The sequence below is a fragment of the Pan troglodytes genome, chromosome 5 (assembly GCF_028858775.2).
Source record: "Pan troglodytes isolate AG18354 chromosome 5, NHGRI_mPanTro3-v2.0_pri, whole genome shotgun sequence".
NCBI classification, from domain to species: Eukaryota; Metazoa; Chordata; class Mammalia; order Primates; family Hominidae; genus Pan; species Pan troglodytes.
In genome coordinates this window covers 80,967,872-80,990,547 of record NC_072403.2, presented here as the reverse complement: position 1 = coordinate 80,990,547, position 22,676 = coordinate 80,967,872, and the positions used below count along the sequence as shown (strand labels likewise).

At 36.8% G+C, this 22,676-nt stretch overlaps 1 protein-coding gene across 5 annotated transcripts in view; it reads right to left on the bottom strand.

Annotated features, from left to right (window-relative positions):
- Window positions 1-22,676, bottom strand: part of ADGRB3 (adhesion G protein-coupled receptor B3) — a 753,008-nt gene that overhangs the window by 370,819 nt on the left and 359,513 nt on the right. For all 5 annotated transcript variants that reach the window (XM_016955757.3, XM_054686001.1, XM_054686002.1 and 2 more), the window contains one exon: window positions 3,832-3,900. In XM_016955757.3, coding sequence (XP_016811246.2) covers window positions 3,832-3,900 — 69 coding nt within the window. The remainder of the gene's footprint in view (window positions 1-3,831; window positions 3,901-22,676) is intronic.

The following is a 22,676-nucleotide window of genomic DNA, read 5'->3' as shown; positions in this document are numbered from 1 at the left end:
AAATATCTTCAGAGAAACATTTATTGTTTAATAATTATAATGCCCACTGTAAGAATAATGGTAATAATTTTAGGATTACAATAATATTAATAGCCCTAGTGCATGTGCTTTACATGTACAAATACAAAACACACCTATGGGATTATTGTCCATATTTTAGGCAAGAAGAAGCAAGACCTCAAGAAGGTTAAACAGCATACCTAAGGCCATATTGTATCTTTAATAGTGGCTGAGCAGTATCTACCTAACTGTCCATCTATGCATCTATCCATCTATCCATCTACCTACTTATCTACCTGCCTACCTAGAGGACCATCTGCCTCCATGGTCCAAGTGATTTTTTCAACATCATGGCACCTCATACAGTACAAATGGATGAGTGTTTTTTATTTGGCAACCTGATTGTGTCAATAGTTCACAGTGTTTGTAACATAAAGACTCTTGAAAATGTCACATGAATTTTCATGTGTATAACCCATAAAGCTTATAAAGTCATCCTGCATTATATAACCACTTTAGAGCAGAAAATCTTTTGAAGTCAGGTTAATTTCTTGCGGCCATTCAGCACCACTGTATTTTCTAGCCATGAAAAATTAAGTGGATTAGAGAGTTCTAGCTGCTTTGTAATCGCAAAGACTAGTGCAGAAGACGAAAAGGCATTCTGAATAATAGAAAAGCATATAGTCAGAGCTGAAAGGGATAGCAGGCACATGTGTATTTCAAAGGGTCTTGCGGTTGTGCCCGTCTAAAAATCAGACAGTATCTACAGTATATTTACTCACATATACTTGAAGACATGAATGATGGATATTAGACTTAGACATGTATAACTGAGATAGTTCCAATTTTTAACTTTAGAAAGATTTGGGAGATAAAACTTGTCTCTTAGCTTCATTTTCAGTCATTAAATATGAATTTCAAAAGCCCATCATCCCACTTTCAAGAATGTGCCTAAGATTTTTGTTATCACCAAGGCTTCCTGCTACTACTGTATTTTCCCCTTATCTTTGTGTAGGTGCATATGTATATGAGTAAGTGTAGTGTAATAAATACAAATTAAAATAAGAGGCTTTTTTTGTGTGTTGAAAATAAGGGAAGAGTCTCCCTCCCTCAACCCCACTCTCTTCTCTCTTTTCTTAGAGCATTTACTTTTGGAAAACTAGTAATTGTAAGCACTTTTTCTCTTTGCAATGCATGTCAATTTATTTAAAAGCTAAATAGTCTCCTACAAGCTTAAAGATCCAGGAATGTCTCTCTTTGAGAGGTAAATATACAAAAAGATAGTGCCCCTCTTTCTCAGTTTCTGTGAAAGGTAGAAGCCTAACTTCAGAGGCCTCTTGAATTTTGATTCAAGTGGCAAAATTACTTCCAGTCATAAAGATATAAGGAGGTTATTTTTTCTTTGAATAAGGCCAATTAAGTAACAAGATGGTCACTGCCAAATACCAAGTGAATTTAGGATGAATTATGCGTGACAAAGGGTGCTCTTAAGTTCTCCTCAGAACTAGTTACTGTTTACCTTGAGGACACTGCTTGGCTATGTAATAGGGTCTTTGTAATCGCAGTGGATTGGCTATGATACACATTACATTCTGGTTTACTGATTATTCAATAATGAATGTGTTTTCTTTCCCTTCTACCTTGGTGGAGAGATTTTTTAGGTTGGCTAAAGATTTTGTTTTTAATTATATTTCTCCAAGTGTAGTTAAATGCTATAGAGCAGGTTATAAAAGGTTGGCAACTTTTTCTGTTTGCATATAGTAAACATTTTAGGCTTTGCAGGACATGAAGTCTCTATTGTAAATGCAACTCTTTCCTTGTTGCACCAAAACAACCATATATAGATTATAGGTAAATGAATGGGTGTGGCTATATTCCAAAACATGATTAACAAAATAAGCCTCAAGCTGGATTTGGCTCACTGGCTGCAGTTTGCTCACTCTTGCTCTAGAGACATATGAATTTTCAGTGTAATGATGAAATATCCAACATAATACATGACTAAAATGACTTGTCTTGACTAAACCGGACTTAACTCCAGCCATATGGGTAGGGTGTAAAGTGGTGCTCTATAGAATGTAGTTTTTTTTTTTTAACTTTAGTATACTACATTTTTAGTAGGATGCTTTATCTAAACATAGTTTTATCCTTCATAACTGGAACTGATGGGTAACAAATTCTGAGATGACTATTTGAAAGAGTAAATTTTGTTTGCAAAAAACTTCCAGTGTCAATAGCCACCATTTTACTCAGCTCATTTTCCAAAAGTACACAGAGGTCTGTTTTATATTTACTTTTGTTGAGGCTATTACTCAAAAATAAGGAGACCCACAAGGATTATCTCTGATAGATTTTAAACAGCATCTATTTCCACAAAGTTCACCGTTTGTGCCACAAACTCAAGAGACCCATTCACCACATGGCTGCATTTATGACACCGCCTTTTAGTAAAAGCTGCAGAACAGGGTTGTTTTTGTTTTTTCAGCTTCAAATCGTTATTTCAAAAACAGCATTAAGGATCATTATTATTGGAAAAAAATATTTTAAATATAAGAATATAGCTAACTCAAAATCTCAAGGAAATAGATGGATCATGAATTCAGGATTTTTCATTGACAAGAAGTTCTGCCACCATTCATTATTTGTTAAAGTTGGGACCTCACGGTAAACAACAGCATCTGATAAATTGCAGTCTTGTTTTAGATAGGATATTACATATTTCTTCTTAATATATCCATAATTAATAGTCTCTAGCATTCTAGAAAGATGTACTTAGCCTCTGCAGCTGTATTCTAAGGAAAAACACCATCTTCTTACAGTGAGTGAATGAGGCTGTCCTCTAGAAGAAAGCCAAGGACAAATATGTAACTCGAATTGGTAGAAAAAAATAGATTTAAAGTATTAAAATAAGGGTTTCTTTTTTTTCTGGCTATGTCCAGATGCATGAAATTTATAACTAATAATGAGGCAGCCCCACACTGGACTATTTTTAGAGCTCCTGTCACAATAGGATAAAAGGCATGCTTTACTCCTGAAGACCCAGAATATGATTATAAAGGGAAAACCCGAACCTCAGTAAATGTTCATTCTTTTTTTTTTTTCAAGATTGTCTTATTTTTAACAAGGGTCAAATAGGAAACCTAAAGAAGTTTGACATCCAGTTAAACTAAATTTACATTGAATTTTTTAAACCATAATTTTTCTCTCTTTCTAGACTTCTAACCCACTTTTCCTGTAATTCAGAGGAAAACAAATTAGTCACTGTGTATCAGTTAGGATACCACAAATGGTTATGCAAAGCATTTATAAACAATACCTAAACCAACAAGGCTACTTGCTACACTGATAAAGCGTAACAAAAAGATTTTAAAAAATCATAACATAATTTTTGGTGAGGCCTGATTTTTACAATTCTTGGCTTTGAATCAAAATCACTGTCTCTGTGATCCATATTATATGTAGCATTCTAGTAAATGCAAATGGTTTTACTAGTCAAAGCTCCATACTTTCATATGAAATATGTACTTTTAGATGTGCTGTTTTTCCCATGGTCTACAGACAAAAAAAGGAACTTACTGGTTAGGTATATAATTATTACACATTAAATCCTTAAGGTTTTAAGTTGCTTAAACTTGCTCAGCTTTTTTTCACATGTATAAATATTCCTTCCAGACTGGTATGGTAACGATCATTTGTTTCCTCAAAAATTACTAGGATATAACCTAGACTGACTTAAAAATATCTTGTTTTCCTGAAATAGCAAGCCATTAGTCACATATTTTTTACACTTTGTTTTGCCAACTTCAAGTTCTGAAATAACCCTAACCTTACCTGTTGTGCATCTTCCCATTTTTCCTTGTTTTCTTCATCTAGAAGGTTGCTAACTATTTGAAAGAAGTTCTGTAAATTAAATTAGATAAAAGATTTAATATTACATGAGAGAATTATACTTTTTAATAACACCCATTTGGGTTGACTGCGTGGTAAAGGTATAAGCACTGTGCAATATTGCTTTATGACCCTAACATAGTATTCTAGAAGATCACTGAGGATCCTTTTACAGCACCATAATTCTAGGATTTTCATATACCTTCATTTTTGTACTCTGAGAGGAGGTCAGAATAGGGAAAACACTTTCACTCAAAATTATTTGTTCCATTATAGTATCTATATTCCACTCTGTAATGTCATTGTGTAATTATTCCATACAAGTAACTTTGATCCCGTCTGTAATGAAAGTCATCTGTATTTGTTTCATTACAAGTTGTCCTGTTAAATTGTGAGTTGTGGTTGTTATTGCAATGTTGTTTCAAAGAACACCCCTAGTAAGACTATAGGCAAAGTGGAGGCAAGACAGGCTCCCTCAGTTGAAATCTTGACTCTGCCCTTCCTGGCCATTATACTTTTACAACTACCAATTGCAAATATTAAATAAAAGTTTCTAAGTTCCTGACATATCACACATACTAAGAGCAGGTTTTCAAATTATTACTCTTTACTCCTCTGCCTTTTGCCAGCAAGCCAACATGGGAGAATGAATAGACATATAACATCCTTGCCATCATTCTTGTCTCTAACTGTTAAAGACCTATTGGCTTTATCTTCGCCTAGCAGTACCCATTGGTTTCTGGTTTTTCTTTCATGCAGGAAGGTCATTTTGATGTTCATATTCCATTCACAGTGGACACACTGACAGAGAGCAGGGCTCTGTTCAGTTCTATTTTGCAAGTGCTCATTTCACACATGAAGGATTTTTACCAGAGACTTCTTTCCCTTCACACTACACTGTGCTATCAAGACACAGGAACCAGGAGAGAACAACCAGCGTGCCTTTGAAGGCGAGCTGTGACTTGGGGGTCACAGGAGACCTGAGAAGTGTAAAGGGAAGGCATGACGTTTATCTTAAGTTGCATAGGCAGTGGTGGCTTGGCTGTGTTATCAGAACCCATCTCTTCTGACTGTCTGTGTGTAAGTTAGCAGTAGCACTACTTCATACTGACACATTAACTTGGACCAGGACTCCCTTGAGGGCAGAAATAATCATAACCTGTTAGTCTCATCAGTCTTCCTCCCTATCCAGCTTCTCAAAACAGGCATTTGCACTAATTTCAAAGAAACTCACCTGGGTGCTATTAAATGAAAAACAAAGCTGCTTAATTTCCTCTTCTCTTGTGGTTTGAAGCTGTTAGTGTCTATATTTAATTGCCCTATTTGTGCTATTTGTTTTAATAGTACCTGGCAATCACATGGTTGAAACACGGTTTGAGTCATAACCTCTATAAAAGTTACAGAATATTTTATGCAACTCTTAAAAAACCTGCAAGTCTGTTTTAGACCCGTTTTTCAATTCTTTCAGCCTTTTTGTACTACCAGCCATTTTTTTCCACTTAGAATTTCCCGCCTGAAGTGTTAACATTTGAAGGGCTTAGTCCATTGAGCTCTAACTCTACCTATGGTCAGAAAGAATTAACCTTCAGAGTTCTCCAATTGCCTATGGCTGGTTAACTCAGTAGGGGACATGGTGCTAATGAGGCAAAAGTTGCAGGTTTTATCCCTGTACATGCCAGTTAGCTGTGCTGAGGTCCATGACCTCGGTCTGCATTCTAACCCCTGCCAGCTTTCATACAAAATGCATGCTGCTGCTAACAAGAGACACCAAGAGAACAGGAAGCAATTTGTGCAACTGCATCTCCATTTCTGAAAAAAAAAAAAAAAAAAACATTTCACAAAGCATGTTTTGCTGACAGTGGGTCGGTGACTTCTTGCTGTACATGAAGGCCACTGCATACACAAAATTCCTTGATGAAGACAATAAACTCAGAGTTCAGTTCTTTTTTTTAAATCACCAAAGGGCACACATAAAAAACACAAATTATTAAAATACATGTTGGGCCAACCAAACATAGCATTTTGTACTATTCTTCAAGCATTCTGTACTCTTCTTCAAGGCTAACAAATGTGGCTTTACTAAATCGGAGTGGGAAGGCAGTACAGAATAAAGTTATTTGTTCTCACTATTGATTAGACTTTGGAATAATCAGTAGTAGCGCCCTGACTAATGAAATCCATGTAGGGGCACAGTGAGCTAAGTCTGAATGTCTCAAGCAGTGGGGCAGCATTTATGGTGAGACTAAGTCTTTCTTGTTCATCAGTGTATCCTCAGTGTATATAATGACTTGCTCATAGCAGATATTTAATAAAGTCCTAAATTTAAAACAAAATTTAAGTTGCAAAGTCAGTACATCTCAGCTTCTCTTTCTTTTTTATTTTTCCAACTTTAATTTTAGATTCAGGGGATACATGTGCAGGTGTGTTACCTGGGTTTATTGTGTGATGCTGAGGTTTGGATTATGAATGATTCCATCACCTAGGTACTAAGCACAGTACCCAGTGGTTAGGTTTGTAGCCCCTTCCCCTCTCCTTCCCTCCCTCCCCACTCTATCAGTCCCCAGTGTCTATTTTTGCCATTTTTATGTGCATGAGTACCCAATATTTAGCTTCCACTTATAAGTGAGAACATGCAGTATTTGGTTTTCTGTTCCTGCATTAATTTGCTTAGGATAATGGCCTCCAGCTGCATCCATGTTGCTGCACAGGGCATGATTTCATTCTTTTTAATGGCTGTGTAATATTCCATAGTGTACATGTACCACATTTTGCACCTCAGCTTTCCTAAAAAGATTTAGCACCATTTCTTTCAGCTGGCCTTGCTCTAACTTGTCTCACACATATAGAATATATATATATATATATATATACACATATATATATACACACACACACACACACACACACTATATATATGTATATATACACATACTAATACATACTGAATATATATTCACTTTGACATTTACTAAACTATCAGACTGAAAAATAGAACCAAACCTAACAGAACAGCACTTTGAAGAGGAGACTCATGACATTTCAGGCCGCATGATTGAATTTTTCAAAGTATGAAGCTGCTTCTGTGGTAGCAGAGCCACTACTTGCCAGTGTTCTTTTAAAACTCCATTAATGGTGATAATAGTTCTCTTTTGATGATTTATGGATTAGGTCACTTATGTCAATCCCTAAAATAAAAAGGTCAACACCTTACAGTAAGTTTTTGTCTCATTTTTTGCTTTTTTTGTTTTTTGATTTTTTTTTTTTTTAGTCAGCCCTGATCTCCATGACCTAGACTGATTTGAAAAACTGAGTGTCCTTGGCAGAATCTGAACTGTTTGGAGTTTGAACGACGCAGACCCAGTTTAACATTTTCCCCATCAATTATTAACTGTATGGTTATGGGCAGATGTTGCCCACCTATGCTTTATATCTTGAATCTGTAATACAAGAGTAATAATAGCTACCTAGCAGAGCTATCGTGAAGCTTGGAGTTAATTCTTAACACAGTATCTGATGCATGGCAAGTGCTTGATATATGGCAACTTTATGATTTTATTCCCTTTATGTTATATATTTTTTTATGATTGGCTGCATGATTTGTATTCATTGCCGCATTATGGCAAATATGCACCTATAATTCTGATACAGCCTTTCACAACCAGTAGCATTCTCCTCTATCCTCTTTAATGCCTCTTCCTCTCTCAGCAATATGTACATAACAGAACTGATTCACTACTAACTCTGGGGAACATAATTTGTTCAGCAGAAGTCTCTTCTTTCTAAGAATGTGCTCTGGTGGGAGAGGGTTTCAGGGTAGTTAGTATTAGATACCTACTATGTGAGAGGCATTATGGTGAATGGTTGTGGTACACAAAGGTCAAAGAGGCATGATCATTCTTTCTTTGCCGGAAGTATTACAAAAATCAGGGCAATAAATGTATGCTATAAAAATAAGCATAAATCCTTCTGTGGCATTCAAAGTAGAGGCCCTAGATTTGGCTATATGAGACAAAAAGGACACTTTATTTTATGGAAAGCAATAAAAAATTCTGTTTTTACTTCTGACTGGCATCCACTTGGCAGATTTCTCATGGATTATATACAATTTTTTATAAATATACTAAAATATGTCTTAGCATTTTGCTTTTGCTGAATTCCTATTTCCATGGAAATAGAGTTGTAGATTAGGCTAGCAATTTCAGCCACAGGAAATGTGCTCTCCTCCATCTTAACCAGTAGCAAAGTGGTTGGACATCAAGGGACAAAGACAAGCCCTAAGAGTCAGATTTAGTAAGGTAGATCTGAAGGTTTGAAAGAATTACAGTGACTCTGACTAGAAATATAGGGTGAACTACAGAAAGGCTTAACAAACAAGGAAGCAGGGATAAGCCATTAGGATAAGGATGCATAACATAGGATAGATCATTGATCACCAACCTAGAGATCAACTAGTTGATGGCTGCAAGGCCATGTGTGATCCAGCCACTTCCTGTCTCTCCAACTTTATCTTATGCTATCCTGCCCCATACTCTATTTGTACTCCAAGTTCATTAGACTTCTTCATGCATCCCACACTCTTTTCTGCCCTGCCTGTAGAACTGTTTACATGCTGTTTGCTTTCTTGGACTGCTATTCTTTCTGTTCTATACTCAGATAACCTTTTATTATCCTTTATGTCCAGATTTACATGCAATTTCCTCAAAAGGCCTTATGAGATCATCACTCCCCCCTCCCCAGTTATACAGTCTGATATTTTCTTTTTCTCGTGGTACTGTGTGACCTTTTTTGGAAGTATATAGGATTTTAAGGTTATGGTTTATTTGTATGATGATTGGTTTAGGGCTTTTTCCTCTACTAGTTTATAATCAAGTTATTTCTATTTTGTTCACTCTTGTGCCCCCAGTGCACAACATCAGGCACAGCAGCATGTAAATACTCAACTATTTAAAACTGATGAATTACATGCCCACTGTGTGTAAGGAAATGGGCTAAGCATTCATGGATTTTTTTTTAATAGAAAACAATAAATAGTTTATATCTAATTTGCTGCCTCTTTTTTGATTCAACACTCTCCTCTTCCAGTGATGCTTTTAATGTTACCAGGGCTCTCCTTATGTCCAGGGAATAAGAGATGACACTTATTTTTACAGATAAGAAAACTAGTTATCTTGAGTAAATATGGGATCGAACTCTTCTTATTTTCAACAGCATTTGAAGACTCAACATCATCCTTGAGCACAAATACATACTTTTGAGAAGTCGTAGGACTACAGGAAGCAGCTGTGGATATTCAACCCTGGTCCTTAAACTCACATGCAGCAACAAGCAAGGAATGGGCCTCTTCTTCCATAAACCCACGAACTTCATAAACCCAGTTCATCCTATGCCAAACACAAGGAACCCTCCCTATGCATCACTACCCTTACCCTGCTCCTGGCAAGATGCATTTGGTAGTACAAGTGCTGCTTTGTTCAGCAAAGGAATGGTATAAAGAAAGTTATAAAAATATCAGCCAGACAGTAAAGTCAGGGAGCTTTGGCAAGAAAAAAGAATGAAGAAAGGGCATCACTAGAAATCATTATCAATAGTCCAAAATAGTGATTATTAAGGCCTAAAGGAGAACAGTGGATGTGCAAATGAAAAAACGAGGAAAGGTATACTAAATACTTAAGCAGAAATGTATTTCTTTATTCAAGTAGTAGTTATTGAATGCCTTCTCTATATTTGGCTGTTCTGTTCTAAGTGCTGTGAATATGATAGTGAACAAGACATATGAGGGTTACTTCCCTCGTTGAATTTATGCTCTAGTGGGTAAAGAGAAGAAAAAGTAAGCAAATACATTTAAAAGGATGATTTCAGACAGTGATTGCAGCAGTTTGAATATGATGCCTCCAAAATTCAGCTGTTGCCAATGTAATGTTATTAAGAGTTGGGGCCTTTAAAATGTAATTATGCCATGAGGGCTCCTCTCTTGCAAATGGAATTACTGCCCTTATAAAAGAAGCTTCCTGTGGTGTTTGGCTAACATACCCTTCTGTTTTCCACTATGTTAGGACGCAGGGTTCCTCACCTCTTAGAGGATGCAGCAACAAGGGACCAGCTTGAAAGCAGAGAGCAGCTATCACTAGACAACTGAACCTGCCACCAGTGCCTTGATGTTGGACTTTCCAGCCTCCAGAACTGTGAGAAATATATTTTTATTCGTTACCAATTAACCAGTCTCAGGTATTTTGTTATAGCATCACAAATGGACTGAGACAGTGACACGAAAACAAAATAGGTTATAGGAATAGACTGAATAGGTCAGCAGGGTGTGTGTGTGTGTGTGTGAGAGAGAGAGAGAGAGACAGAGAGAGAGAGAGAGAGAGAGATTACTTTAGATTAGATAGTCATCAGGAAAGAACTTTCTAGGAAGGTCACATTTGAACTGAGACCAGAATAATAAAGAGACAGCCACACAAAGACCTGAGGAAGAGAGTTCCAGAAAAAAAGGGAAGAGAATGTTCAAATTCCCTGGGTAAATGACAGTCTGAACAAGTTTGAGAAACAGAAAGAAAGATAACGTAACTAGAGTTGAAGAGGGGGCTGGGTGAGGTGAAGGGATGAAAATATTAATAGAGGGTGAAAATGATACACAGGGGTCAGGTAAAGTGAGGCTTTGATCCCACAGTGGTTCCATTACATGAGTTGTATTAAAAATCAAAGTCTAGTTTTGGCCACTGAGTGGAAAATAAAGTATAGGAGAGTAAGAGTAAAAACAGGAAGGTTAGAATTCAGTTTGTCTTAATTATTGAGGCCAAAGATGATGGCAGCTTGGTTTAGAGAAACGACATGATGACAGATTGCATGGGAGGAGAAGCACAGAATCAAAAGTCAGCCTTTCGTTCTTAGCCCAGGTAGCTGAGAATGATGAGTTAGCCATGCTACCACATAAGAAGCAGCAGTGTTGAGAAAAGAAAGTGAACTTTGTTTTGTTCAAGTTGAGTATGAGGGATCAACAACATAGCTAAGAAAAGAGACCCAGTGGGCAGGTTTAACTACAAGCCTATAGCTCAAGAGGTAAAAATTTGTGAATAATTAAACTGGAGGCTTTTCAGACAAAAAAAAATTTAAGATTATCATGACTAGAGCTGAGTGGGATGAAGTCATGGTTAAAACATTGAAGGTAAATTCATAAGAAGAGAAATAAATAAAAAAAAAAGATGACGAAGTAAGAAAGAAAGCAGGAAAGCCAGGTAACAGAATAATATAAATTTTAAATCCCAGCACTTTGGAAGGCCTAGGTGGGTGGATCACCTGAGGTCAGGAGTTCAAGACCAGCCTGGCCAACATGGTGAAACTCTGTCTCTACTAAAAATAAAAAAAAATTAGCTAGGCATGGTGGTGCACACCTGTAATCCCAGCTACTTAGGAGGCTAAGGCAGGAGAATTGCATGAACTCGGGAAGCAGAGGTTGCAGTGAGCCAAGATCATGCCACTGCACTCCAGCCTGGGTGACAGAGCAAGACTCCATCTTAAAAAAAAAAAGAAGAAAAAAAAAGACTCTCCACTGCTGAGATTAATCCAGAGGAGACAGACCATTCTTTTAACTAGGTAAAAATCCAAAGAGTGTTCAAAATACAGCGTATAGGTTGGTGCAAAAGTAAATGTGGGTTTTCTTTCCATTAAAAACTGCAATTACTTTTGCATCAACCTAATAGTAGATCTCGTTTTTTTTTCCCCTGATGCACTTGGCTGATAACATTTGCATGCATGATACATAAAACCATGAATACATCCATATTATACATTAAAGTAGGGATCACAGATTCCCTGTGTATGGCTTCAACTCTACCTCATAGTATCCTATTCTAGTCAAGAAAGTATACTGAAATGAAATTAAGTAAGAACAACATTATTATGGAAATCATCTTGAGTTTGCTCTTAAAAAAAATAGTAAGTAATCTCTAAAGAGTGCTCTAGGTACTTTTTTGGTAATAGGTGAATAGGCAAAATAACTCCTAATCAAGCAAGACCAAGAGGCCCAATACCATGGTTGAGACCTTTTATCCAGAATGTTTATCCAAGCAGCACATCAATTGAGCACTGGCAACTGAAAACTAACAAGGATTCAGAAAGGCAGAATATTATAATACAGGATGCCATCTAGCAGGTTTCAGAAACCAAGGCATAAGAAGAATATGATCTAGAGTCAAAAATCTGAGCCACTGGAAAACTGGAAGACAAAAGATAGGGCGACATCTGAAGGACAAGAATATCAAGGTCAATAGTGGGGTCTGCAGCAGGCCAGATGACCTGACCTGACAGTGGTATTCAGAGGGCTTCTGATGGCAGGGCTGGTCTGTCCTTGCTTTCCCACTGCAACCTGCCAGACCAAAAGGAATGTGAGAACAGATAATTGAAACTAATATCTCCTAATAGTCACTAGGTCGGTCGGGAATGGTGGCGTACGCCTGTAATAGTCACGTGGTCACAAAAGACCATGTGAAAAAAGTCTTTAAGAACACATTTTAAAAAAGACTTCTTATAGCTCTGACTCATTGTGAAAACTGCATAAGAACATTGTTCCAGGAATCATTGTCTTTCACACTAATCTCATTGCTTTGCCATGATGTAAGAGAGTTTAACCTGTGGAGTCTCAGAATAGCTCAAATGGGGAATTTTTTATACAATGCTCTCAGTACCTCTGAGTTACCTTTAGGATCAAGGACTCCAACAAGAGGCAACAGAGTAATTCTGCTGTGAGGTATACTAGATGGGATGAAGCTAAGTGGAAAGAATAAGTCATCCAATCTTTAGTGCTTTGGGGCATGAGCTCAGTATTGCCTACAGTCCTCTTTTAAAAATGAAAGGTAAAAATAGTTAATGATACTAACACCATTAAATATGATTTTTTCCCCAGAGACAGCCTGGGAGAGCACCCAATGTTATAAAAATATCATAACTCAGTGTGACAAAATCATCATCATATTCAGACAGGAGATGCTTCTTAAGTGAGGAATAAGGTAATGAGTGATCCCTCAAGTTTGGTAGGCCTGGCTGATACACTTAAGGGCCACCATGTGAGAGAAGCCTGCACACATCACAAGTTTAGACCCTTAAAAGACTACAGGCAGTAGTCACAGCAGGTCCAGTCCTGAAGAAAGATGACTGACACAGACCCCTTCAATAAAAGAAAATTCTCATAGTCCTTCAAGATTCCTTGTTATAGGCTCACTATATCTCAGCACCCCCCAACCCCAAAATCGTTATGTTAAAGTCCTAGTACCCAGTATCTCAGATGTGATTGTCTTTGGACGTAGGGCTGTTAAAAAGGAAATTAAGTTAGAAAGAGTGAATCAGGGTGGGCCCTAATCTAATCTGACTGGTGTCCTTAACACTGCATGTTCTCACTCATAGGTGGGAACTGAACAATGAGAACACTTGGACACAGGGTGGGGAACATCACACACCAGGGCCTGTCATGGGGTCGGGGGATGGGGGAGGGATAGCATTAGGAGAAATACCTAATGTAAATGACTAGTTAATGGGTGCAGCACACCAACATGGCACATGTATACATATGTAACAAACCTGCACGTTGTGCACATGTACCCTAGAACTTAAAGTATAATAAAAGATAAAGAAAAAAAAAAGAAGAGGATATTAGAACACACAGAGAGACACCAGGGATGCAAGTGTGTAGAGAAAAAGACCATGTGTAAAAGACAGAGAGAGAAGGCAGCCATCTACAAGCCAAAGAGAGAGGCCTCATGAGAAACCAAACCTGCCGAGACCTCGATCTTGGAGATCTAGCCTCCGGAACTGTGAGAAAATAAATGTTTGTTGTTTAAATCACTCAGTTTGTAGTATTTGTTATGGTAGCCCTAATAAACCAAAACATTCTTCAATAAAAACTTTTTAAAACAGTAGAATATTTGATAATAAATGGAATCACAACATAAAACCATCTGTAACTTTTACTAATGCAAATCTCAATATTTTCTTGACTCTGAAGAAAATAATAGGAGCTTCGGAAAAGGTAAAACTAGCAGTCTCATGTTTTATTGTATTTTTTAAAAACTCGACCAAACTAATTTATTTACTGCACATGGCATTTACCAGCTGATACAATGCACTTCATACATTCTTAAAACTACTTTACCTCTCTTCCTCTTCCTACGTGGTTGTGTTGCATACTCCGGGCTCTTCTATGGAGCTTGTTAGTTCCCCTCAGTTACGAGTTATCTTCTAGATTCGTTCACGGTAGGATTTAACCATGTTGGGTTGTGAAGCAAGATCTATTGCTTCATATTTCACCCACTTAAGAAAGTTATTTGCCATTAAATTTCTTATTGTCATGTTTACAATAACGGCGGGGTTTAAATATTATCTAGGAAGTGATGCTAGTTATGTTAGGCTTTCTATACCACAGAGAAACAATAGGAAATCTTCTCAGGCTGTTAAGCATTGAAAACAGCAGCCATTTAGATGACTTGGAGTGATTGTTGGCTGGGAGCTACTGTCCTGTACCTGGCTTATTTTCTACTGAGCCAGGCGTCCTGGCTATTGATTGAAGCAATTTTTCTTATCCCCTTGCTCTCTAACTACAAAATGGCGCTTCAGTGCTGACCTTAAAGATGAGTGCTGCTTTTTTTTGTTTCCATTTTCCCTGATACATTCCCTGCCCTTTTCTTCCATAATAAGTGAAAAAAAAAAAAAAAAAAAAAAAAAAGCAGTGCCCACACTCCCTTAGGTGATTCCATGAGAAACATTCAACCTTTGTTTCCTGGCAGGAGAGATACCAATTACATATCTGCATTGGCAGTAGCTACCTGTGCTCTAAGGACTGTAAATTTTTGTTCCATTTTTGTCTTGTTGGATGATAATAGCCACATTTCTTGAGACCTACCAGGTGTCAGGTACTAAGTACTTGACATAGAAAGTTTAACCCTCACATGAATCCTATAAGGTAAGTACTACTATCCCATATTGTTGAATAGAAAATTGAGGCATAGAGTGGTTGAATAACTTGTCTTGGATCACAGAGCTAACAAGTGTTAAAGCCACATCTTGAAGGTCAGAGCAAGTACTCTTAGTCATCACACCCTACTCCCCTGCTTCCATTCCCTATCTCCCTTACTCATGTTTGAGAAAATTATTAGCCTTTCTGGTTACACAATGACTCTTGAGCAGAGGATCTCAAGGTATCAGGTTGTGTCTTGAAGGCTAGAGTTGTACTGTTAATTCCAACCCAGAAAAGCCTTCCCAGATCTTATTTAGTCAACAAAATTATACTACCTCTACAGATGAGGCCTATCATTATATGAGGGTATTATATTATCATATTAATAGTTGCTTCCAAATTTATCAACCCAATTTTTAATATAAAAAAGCCAAGAGTGTCTGGCATTAAAACCAATGGAGAAACCATACTCCAAGGTCTTCACCAAGTGACTTAATCTATTGATAATCAGCATGGGAGTAATCCATGGTGCAACATATCTGCTTGCTCATCAAGTGTTTTAAGATAAAAGATTTGGCTGGGTGCAGTGGTTCATGCCTATAATCCCAGCACTTTGGGAGGCCAAGGTGGGTGGATCATGAGGTCAGGAGATCAAGACCATCGTGGCCAACATGGCGAAATCCCGTGTCTATTAAAAATACAAAAATTAGCCAGGCGTGGTGGTATGCACCTGTAGTCCCAGCTATTCAAAAGGCTGAGGCAGGAGAATCGCTTGAACCAGGGAGGCGGAGGTTGCAGTGAGCCGAGATCATGCCACTGTACTCCAGCCTGGCGACAGAGCAAAACTCCATCAAAAAAAAAAAAAAAAAAAAGATAAAAGATGCTTGGTTTTGTTGAAATTACTACTTCTGCTTTCAATTTAATTCCTTGATCACCTACCTCTGATCATTTTAGAATATAGTCTAAACTTAAAAAAGAAATCAGAAAACTAAGGTTAGAGCTTCCTATTTAATCTCAGCTATTGAGAAACAAATTTCTTAAACCTAGCTGATGTATCAGATAAACAAGTAGCTTTCCAATGTTGAGTAATGACCTCTTTCAAGGTCATGATTAATTTTTCTTAATGAAATAAAAAATAATGGAGAATACCAGAGTGTATTATTACACAGAGCGAGGTAAATATTATTTTGGAAAACTCTACTTTTCAACTGCATGTTAATGTAACTGTGTGTTTTACAGCAAGTCACAGTCAAAAACATTGGGAAAACACTGATCTTCTGTTAGGTCCACAGAAGTGTCATCAATGAGTAGGAACATGCCTGGGTAGAGACTGGTCCTTGCATTCAGATGAGTTTCAGGAACACAGTACACTGTGAGGACCTGTGGACATTTCTATGTGTGTATTTTTTCCAATATTTTCTTTCTTTGTCCCCCAAATCTAAACTGTTTCAAGGGCCTTTCTTTCCTTCCATGAAGATGTTTCTTTCCTCTTTTCTGACCCACTGTCACTAAGACACGCTCTCTTCTTTTCTCATATCTAGGTCACTGCCATAGCACCTCCATGGGCTTATTCCCCCTCCTTCCCTACTCTTTCTCTACTCACCAATCCATGTTATTTACCTTTTCAGACCATCTTTCTAAAAATAATCGTTATATTTAGTAAATCCGTTTATAGCGAATCAAGTTCAGACTCTTTTATGTGGCCTCAACTTTCCTGCCTTTATGATCTGCATTTTCCACCATGCACCCTATTTTCCAAAATATTTTCCGAAGTAGGATGAATGGTGGAAAATGCAGACCATAAAGACAGGAAAGTTTTTCTAATGGACATGCCATTCTTACACTATTTCTGTACTTTTGACTGCATAGTTTAATTATTGAGTATTTCTGTACCTAACTTGCTTCTCCAGATTCTATCTTAAGTTCTAATTCTACCATGACATCTTTACTTACTGCTGTTGTTCAGACCTCTTTCGAAAATTCATAGAAGTGGAACATGCTATACTTATATCACTCCAGTATAGCCTCATTCAAGTTATTTTTTTTTTCTTCAATGATATCATAAGCAGCTTGAGGCCAAGGCTCATGTTTTTCTTCTATGTTGGTAATTAAAATACTAGCAATAATGGTATTATGTGGTAGTTACTATGTGCCAAGTAATAAACAAATATTATGTATGGACTGTTATATATTTCTGAGCCTCACCATATCCCTGAAAAATGGATAACAGTTAATCTTCATGATTCACAGATTTTATATTTCTGAATTCACCTATGTGTTAAAATTTATTTGTAATATTGAAACTAAAATGCACAGCACCATCATAGCCAACTGTGGACATGCACGAAGTGGTAAAAAATTTGAGTTGGCCAATGTGCACTTTTCTAGCTGAGGTCTAACATGATGATGCTCTGCCTTTTTGTTTTAACCCTTATATTATAACCAAGTATACATTTCAGATCCTTTTATTGCCACATGTTTCATACTTTTGGGGCTTTTTGTTTTGTTGATTTCACTGCTTAAAATGAGCCCAGAATGGTGCTGAAGTAGTATCTAGTGATCTTAAGCACAACAAAGTTATCCTATACCTTACATAGAAAATAAGTATGTTAGATAAACCTTGTTTAGGCATGAGATAAAGTGCTGTCGGCTATGAGTTCAATGTTAGTGCATCAACAACATACATTAAATAAGGTGTATTTTAACTGAAACACACATAAAACAAAGTCATTTTGATTGGTTGATGAAAATGTTGCGACCAGATTCTCAAAGGGACCTAATCCTGTATTTCCCTTTGGAGCAATGGTTCAGTATTTTTTTAATTCAGTGTCTGCTGTAATGTTATAGACTACACCTATCACAAATAATGAATTGACTATTATCTCTTCTTTATTTCTTTTTTTACAGAAACTAAGAAATAAGGTAGACAAAGATTAAGTAACGTGCCTGAAGATACTAAGATAGTTGGACAGGCTGAAATTTGATTTTAAATATGTCTGATTAAATTTTATTAAGTCTTAAAGTTTCTGGAGCAAGCAGTGCCAACTCAATCCTCTACTGATAGAATAAGATTCAGAATGAATTATTTCAGTGGTGAAAAAAAAAGTAAATGAACAAGTTTTTTTCTTTTTTCCTCTGAATTAGATATTCAGAGCAGTTTTCTAATATTTTGTGAAACAATGTAAGTTCCTCAAACATTATTATATTACCCTTAGTTATTCATTAATTATATCAACAAATATTTGAGTGTCTACATGCTTCAAGTACCAGGCTAAGCCCTAGGGACAAAATAATCTCTCAAAGAGCTTAAAAAATATTGCTGAAGGCAGACCTAGCAACAATAATTATGATGTTGTGTGTGAAAGTTCTGTAGTACGGATGTTTACAAGATTTCAAAAGCCCACAGAAGTAGAAAAAAATCTAATCTGCCTGGGATTTGGTGAGAAGACTTTTGAGAACAACAACAACAAAAGCTATCTTTAAGCTGGATCTTAAAGAAACATAAGTCAGATGAGAAAAGGGAAATCTGGCTGGGCGCAGTGGCTCACGCCTGTAATCCCGGCACTTTGGGAGGCTGAGGCGGGCAGATCACGAGGTCAGGAGATGGAGACCATCCTGGCTAACACGGTGAAACCCCGTCTCTACTAAAAATACAAAAAATTAGCGGGGCGTGGTGGCGGGCGCCTGTAGCCCCAGCTACTCGGGAGGCTGAGGCAGGAGAATGGCGTGAACCCAGGAGGCGGAGCTTGCAGTGAGCAAAGATCTCGCCACTGCTCTTCAGCCTGGGCGACAGTGCGAGACTCCATCTCAAAAAAAAAAAAAAAAAAAAAAAAAAGGGAAAGCTATACCACATGGCTTTAATGAATAGTCTTGGAGTTATGACAGTCCAAAGGTTTGGAAAAGAATATGCTTGAAGGGAAAAGTTTTCGAAATATGTTCTACTAGTTTTCCAAAATAAAATTATTACTGTGGTTTATCATTCCAAAACATATAGGCACATTTTTATTGTATGAGGTTTTTACAATTTTAACATCTCATAAATCAAGGTTGGGACTTAAAATGAAAGACAGCTTAGTATTGTCACAGGTATACACACAGCAGCTTTTCTTACATACAGGGCACAAATAAAGGTGTATATTATAGGTAATATTGTCTAAGCCAGGATAAAATATAGTTTTATAGTCATATCCAAAGATGGGTACTTTCAGGAAAGAACAGGATCTTAGAGGGAACTTCATCTTATGACCCCACAGCTGACCAGACAAAGCCTCTGCACCACCTCTTCAGGGTACAGCTGCATATGTTGCATTCACTTCTCCTGTTAGAGATCTAGTGAGTGGCTAGTTGAAAATGGTGATAATGTCATAAATTATTTCCTTTGTTTTTTCTCTTTTTACTGATCTATTTCAGTTTTGGCATCAAAAATAATCAATGGGTATCATATATAGGCTTTGATATGGACTTAATCATAGTATGCAACAGTTGCCAAAGAGTTAAGTGGCTACACACAGACAGAGTAATGAATGAAGGGAAACAGCTTTGCTGGTAGTTAACCCATGTTCCTTACTGAAGTAACTGTGCCCATTTTAATGGAATTTGGTGTTGATTTAGTAATGTGATACTTTTGGGATTCAGCCATGCATATCTTTTTTAAATAAATAGAAGTGATACTCTTTTACTTTGATAAGTTCTAATTATCTTCACTGGATAATCAGGATGGAATAAGGAAAAGCTATACACTTTTTTGGTTTAAGAAAAATGTAGGGGTTATAGATGTTGCTTCTTCTTTTCTCCATTGTCAATGGCAGCAAATTATTGCTCTTAGTAAAAGAGGACATTAACTCCAAGAACTTAAACTGCAGTGGCTCATGTGATTTTAATGTTGTCCCTCAGTAAGGTGAATAATCTGGGGAAAGATTAACTTCACAATTTTATTAATTTCTTAAGGTGAATACAATATTCTGATTTATGAAGTTGTCAAGCTACATGTTAAAGCAATGAAAGAAGAATACTGTACTAATGTTTAAAAATAGGTTTGTTGTGAATTGATTTAGGAGATGACAACAATAATAACTTATATAATTTGAAATTTTAAGGGTTCATACAATTCTATGGATTTGTTAGTTAAAATACTTACATAAATCTCTCACATTCTGAATTACTATTACTGAACAGAGATAGATAACATAAAAAATAAATGTTTTTATATACAAATACAAGAACAAAGTGTCTTAGTGGTATTTAGAAACCCTGCTGAATTAAATTTTTCATGAACGAGTTTCCTCCATAGGCCAAAAAATAAGTTACCTTTTAGAAATAATAATGACAATTAAAAACAGGAGTCATTTTAACTTAAGGACCTCATGTGTTGGGAGGAATCAGGCCAATTCTTATGATCCTAATTCATAATTTTATTTATTTATTTATTTATTTAAGACAGAGTGTCACTCTGTCACCCAGGCCGGAGTGCAGTGGTGTGATCTCGGCTCACTGAGACCTCCGATTCCCGGGTTCAAGAGATACCACCTCAGGCTCCCGAGTAGCTAGAATTACAGGCATGCACTACCATGAATTGCTTTTTTTTTTTTTTTATTTTTAGTAGCAACAGGGTTTCACCATGTTGTCCAGGCTAGTCTCAAACTCCTGACCTCAAGGGATCAGCCTGCCTTGACCTCCCAAAGTGCTATGATTACAGACGTGAGCCACTGTGCCTGGCTTAATTCACAATATCATCACAGCCATATTAAAGGCCTTCAAAAGTTTTCAAGGTCTTCATGGTTTAATTCATTTGATTTTCAATAGAAAAAAGTATATGCATATGCACATATTTCTATGTGCTTGTGTATGTTTATTGGAGTACATTCCAATAATTTACTAACCAGATATCCAAACTTTTCCTATGATCTTGCTAATATAAGCTATTCTGTCTGTAGTAGTTAGTATATAGTAGACAATTCTATGTCTCTTTCATCAAAATATCAAATCAAGTTTTTAATTGAGTACAACATTACCAGCCATTTTTAATAAAATACCTTGCACATAACTACATTTAAAAGAGTATATTCCCTTTAATTTTACTTAATTTCTCTTTTACCTTTTCTCATCATTTTCTAGTGGAAAAAGGATGAAAAAAGTTCACGGATACCTCTGTGATTATTACCACTACTTTTGTTGTTAATACATTCAACAAACATTTGTTGAACATCTTCTATAGACAAGATTCTATGTGAAATCTTATTTGCAGGAGGTGGGCTGGCACTTGGCTAGGGTCCAAAGATGGATCAGAAACATGTCTTTTTTTCCGAAGATTTGCTAATTAGTGCTGATAATACAAGATATGATGAGATGCAGAAGAGGAAATGCTCTTGGAGTTCGCAGGCCCATAAGACCTGAGAACTTCAACAGCAGATTGAGATAGACCAAGCCGGTCTGAAAACACAGAGGAAGCAAAGACCCAGAGCCAAGAACATACAGTGCTTTCAGGAATCAGGAAGTGGTTCATTTACCTCAAGTGGCTGGTCTGTGAGGAGAAAGAGTAATCCACACATGAGGCTGGAAAGGTAGGTAACCTACATATGTGGAGTGTACTAGGAGGCAGTATAATGACTTCAAGTTGTCATTCGGGGAGACTTGAAGCTCTACCAAAGGTTTTTGAGTAGACAGTGACATAATCAGAGCTGTTCTATGATAAATTATAGTACCACGGTATATAACATTGCTAGGGATGTAGGTAAACAGGCGAGGGAGGATCAAAAGGAAGAGGCCACAGAAATCATGTAGGCTGAGGTAATTAGAGGCTGACCTGGATGACAGTAGTGGAAAGAGAGAGGAAAGAATGGATGAAAGAGGCATTAAGTAGGCAGACCCAAGAGAAAAGTGAAAAGGAAAAAGTCAAGATGGCATTTCAATTCTAGCTAGGGACCACTAATTCTATTTTTAAAAAGTGGAGAAATGCAAGAAAACTTGGAATTAAGATTAGTTTATGCCACATTAATCCTCAGTTGCTAGCCGATTAGAAATGCCCAGAGCCCTTGGACATGGCAAAAACTAAAGTAATGTGAAGTTCAAAGAATATTGATGAAGATTATAAACCAGAGTTTATAATCAAGTAAAGAAGACAGTAAATATTTGAAAATTATTTGTATAAAATTGTGGGAAGTAGAATACAAGAGATAAAAATTCTTTGAAATTTCAGAGAAGAGAAAAATCATTTTCAGATAGAGGTGGGGGTTGGTCATCTGGAGTTCAGAAAGACTTACCAGAGTTGAGCTAGAATTATGACAGGCAGAGATGGGAGAGGAAGGAATTTCAGATAAGGAGGGCATTCCAGATGCCCCAAAAGACAACACTAAAGTTAATGACATAGGAAAATGCAGCTGCCATTTGTGAGGCAATGACGAGGACACCAATGTGCTTAGGACTTTGTGTGTACTTCCTTTGATGAAGTAGGATGGAAAGAGAGAAACCTATTTCTGACTAGACTAAAATGAAACAAGATAATTAGCCAAATTGCTCTATTTAAGTCAAACCAGCTAATATCCATGACTAAGCAACTGGTTAATGGAATTTTTCATTGAATTTATGCACACAAATAAGTAGTTCAGTCAAAATATGATCTAAATATAAACTGGTCACATTAATTTCTTGAACTTGCACACATAAGAATTTTGAAGCCCTACAGTTTTGAGAGTTAGAGATTATTTCATGGAGTACTTCACCTAATGTTTCAACTGTGAACACAGTTTATGAGAATTTTTTTGAAATCACAACTTATATTTTGTGTCAAAGACTTTAAATGCTATTTTTAATGTAAATATTAATAGGAGCATTTCAGAACTACAGG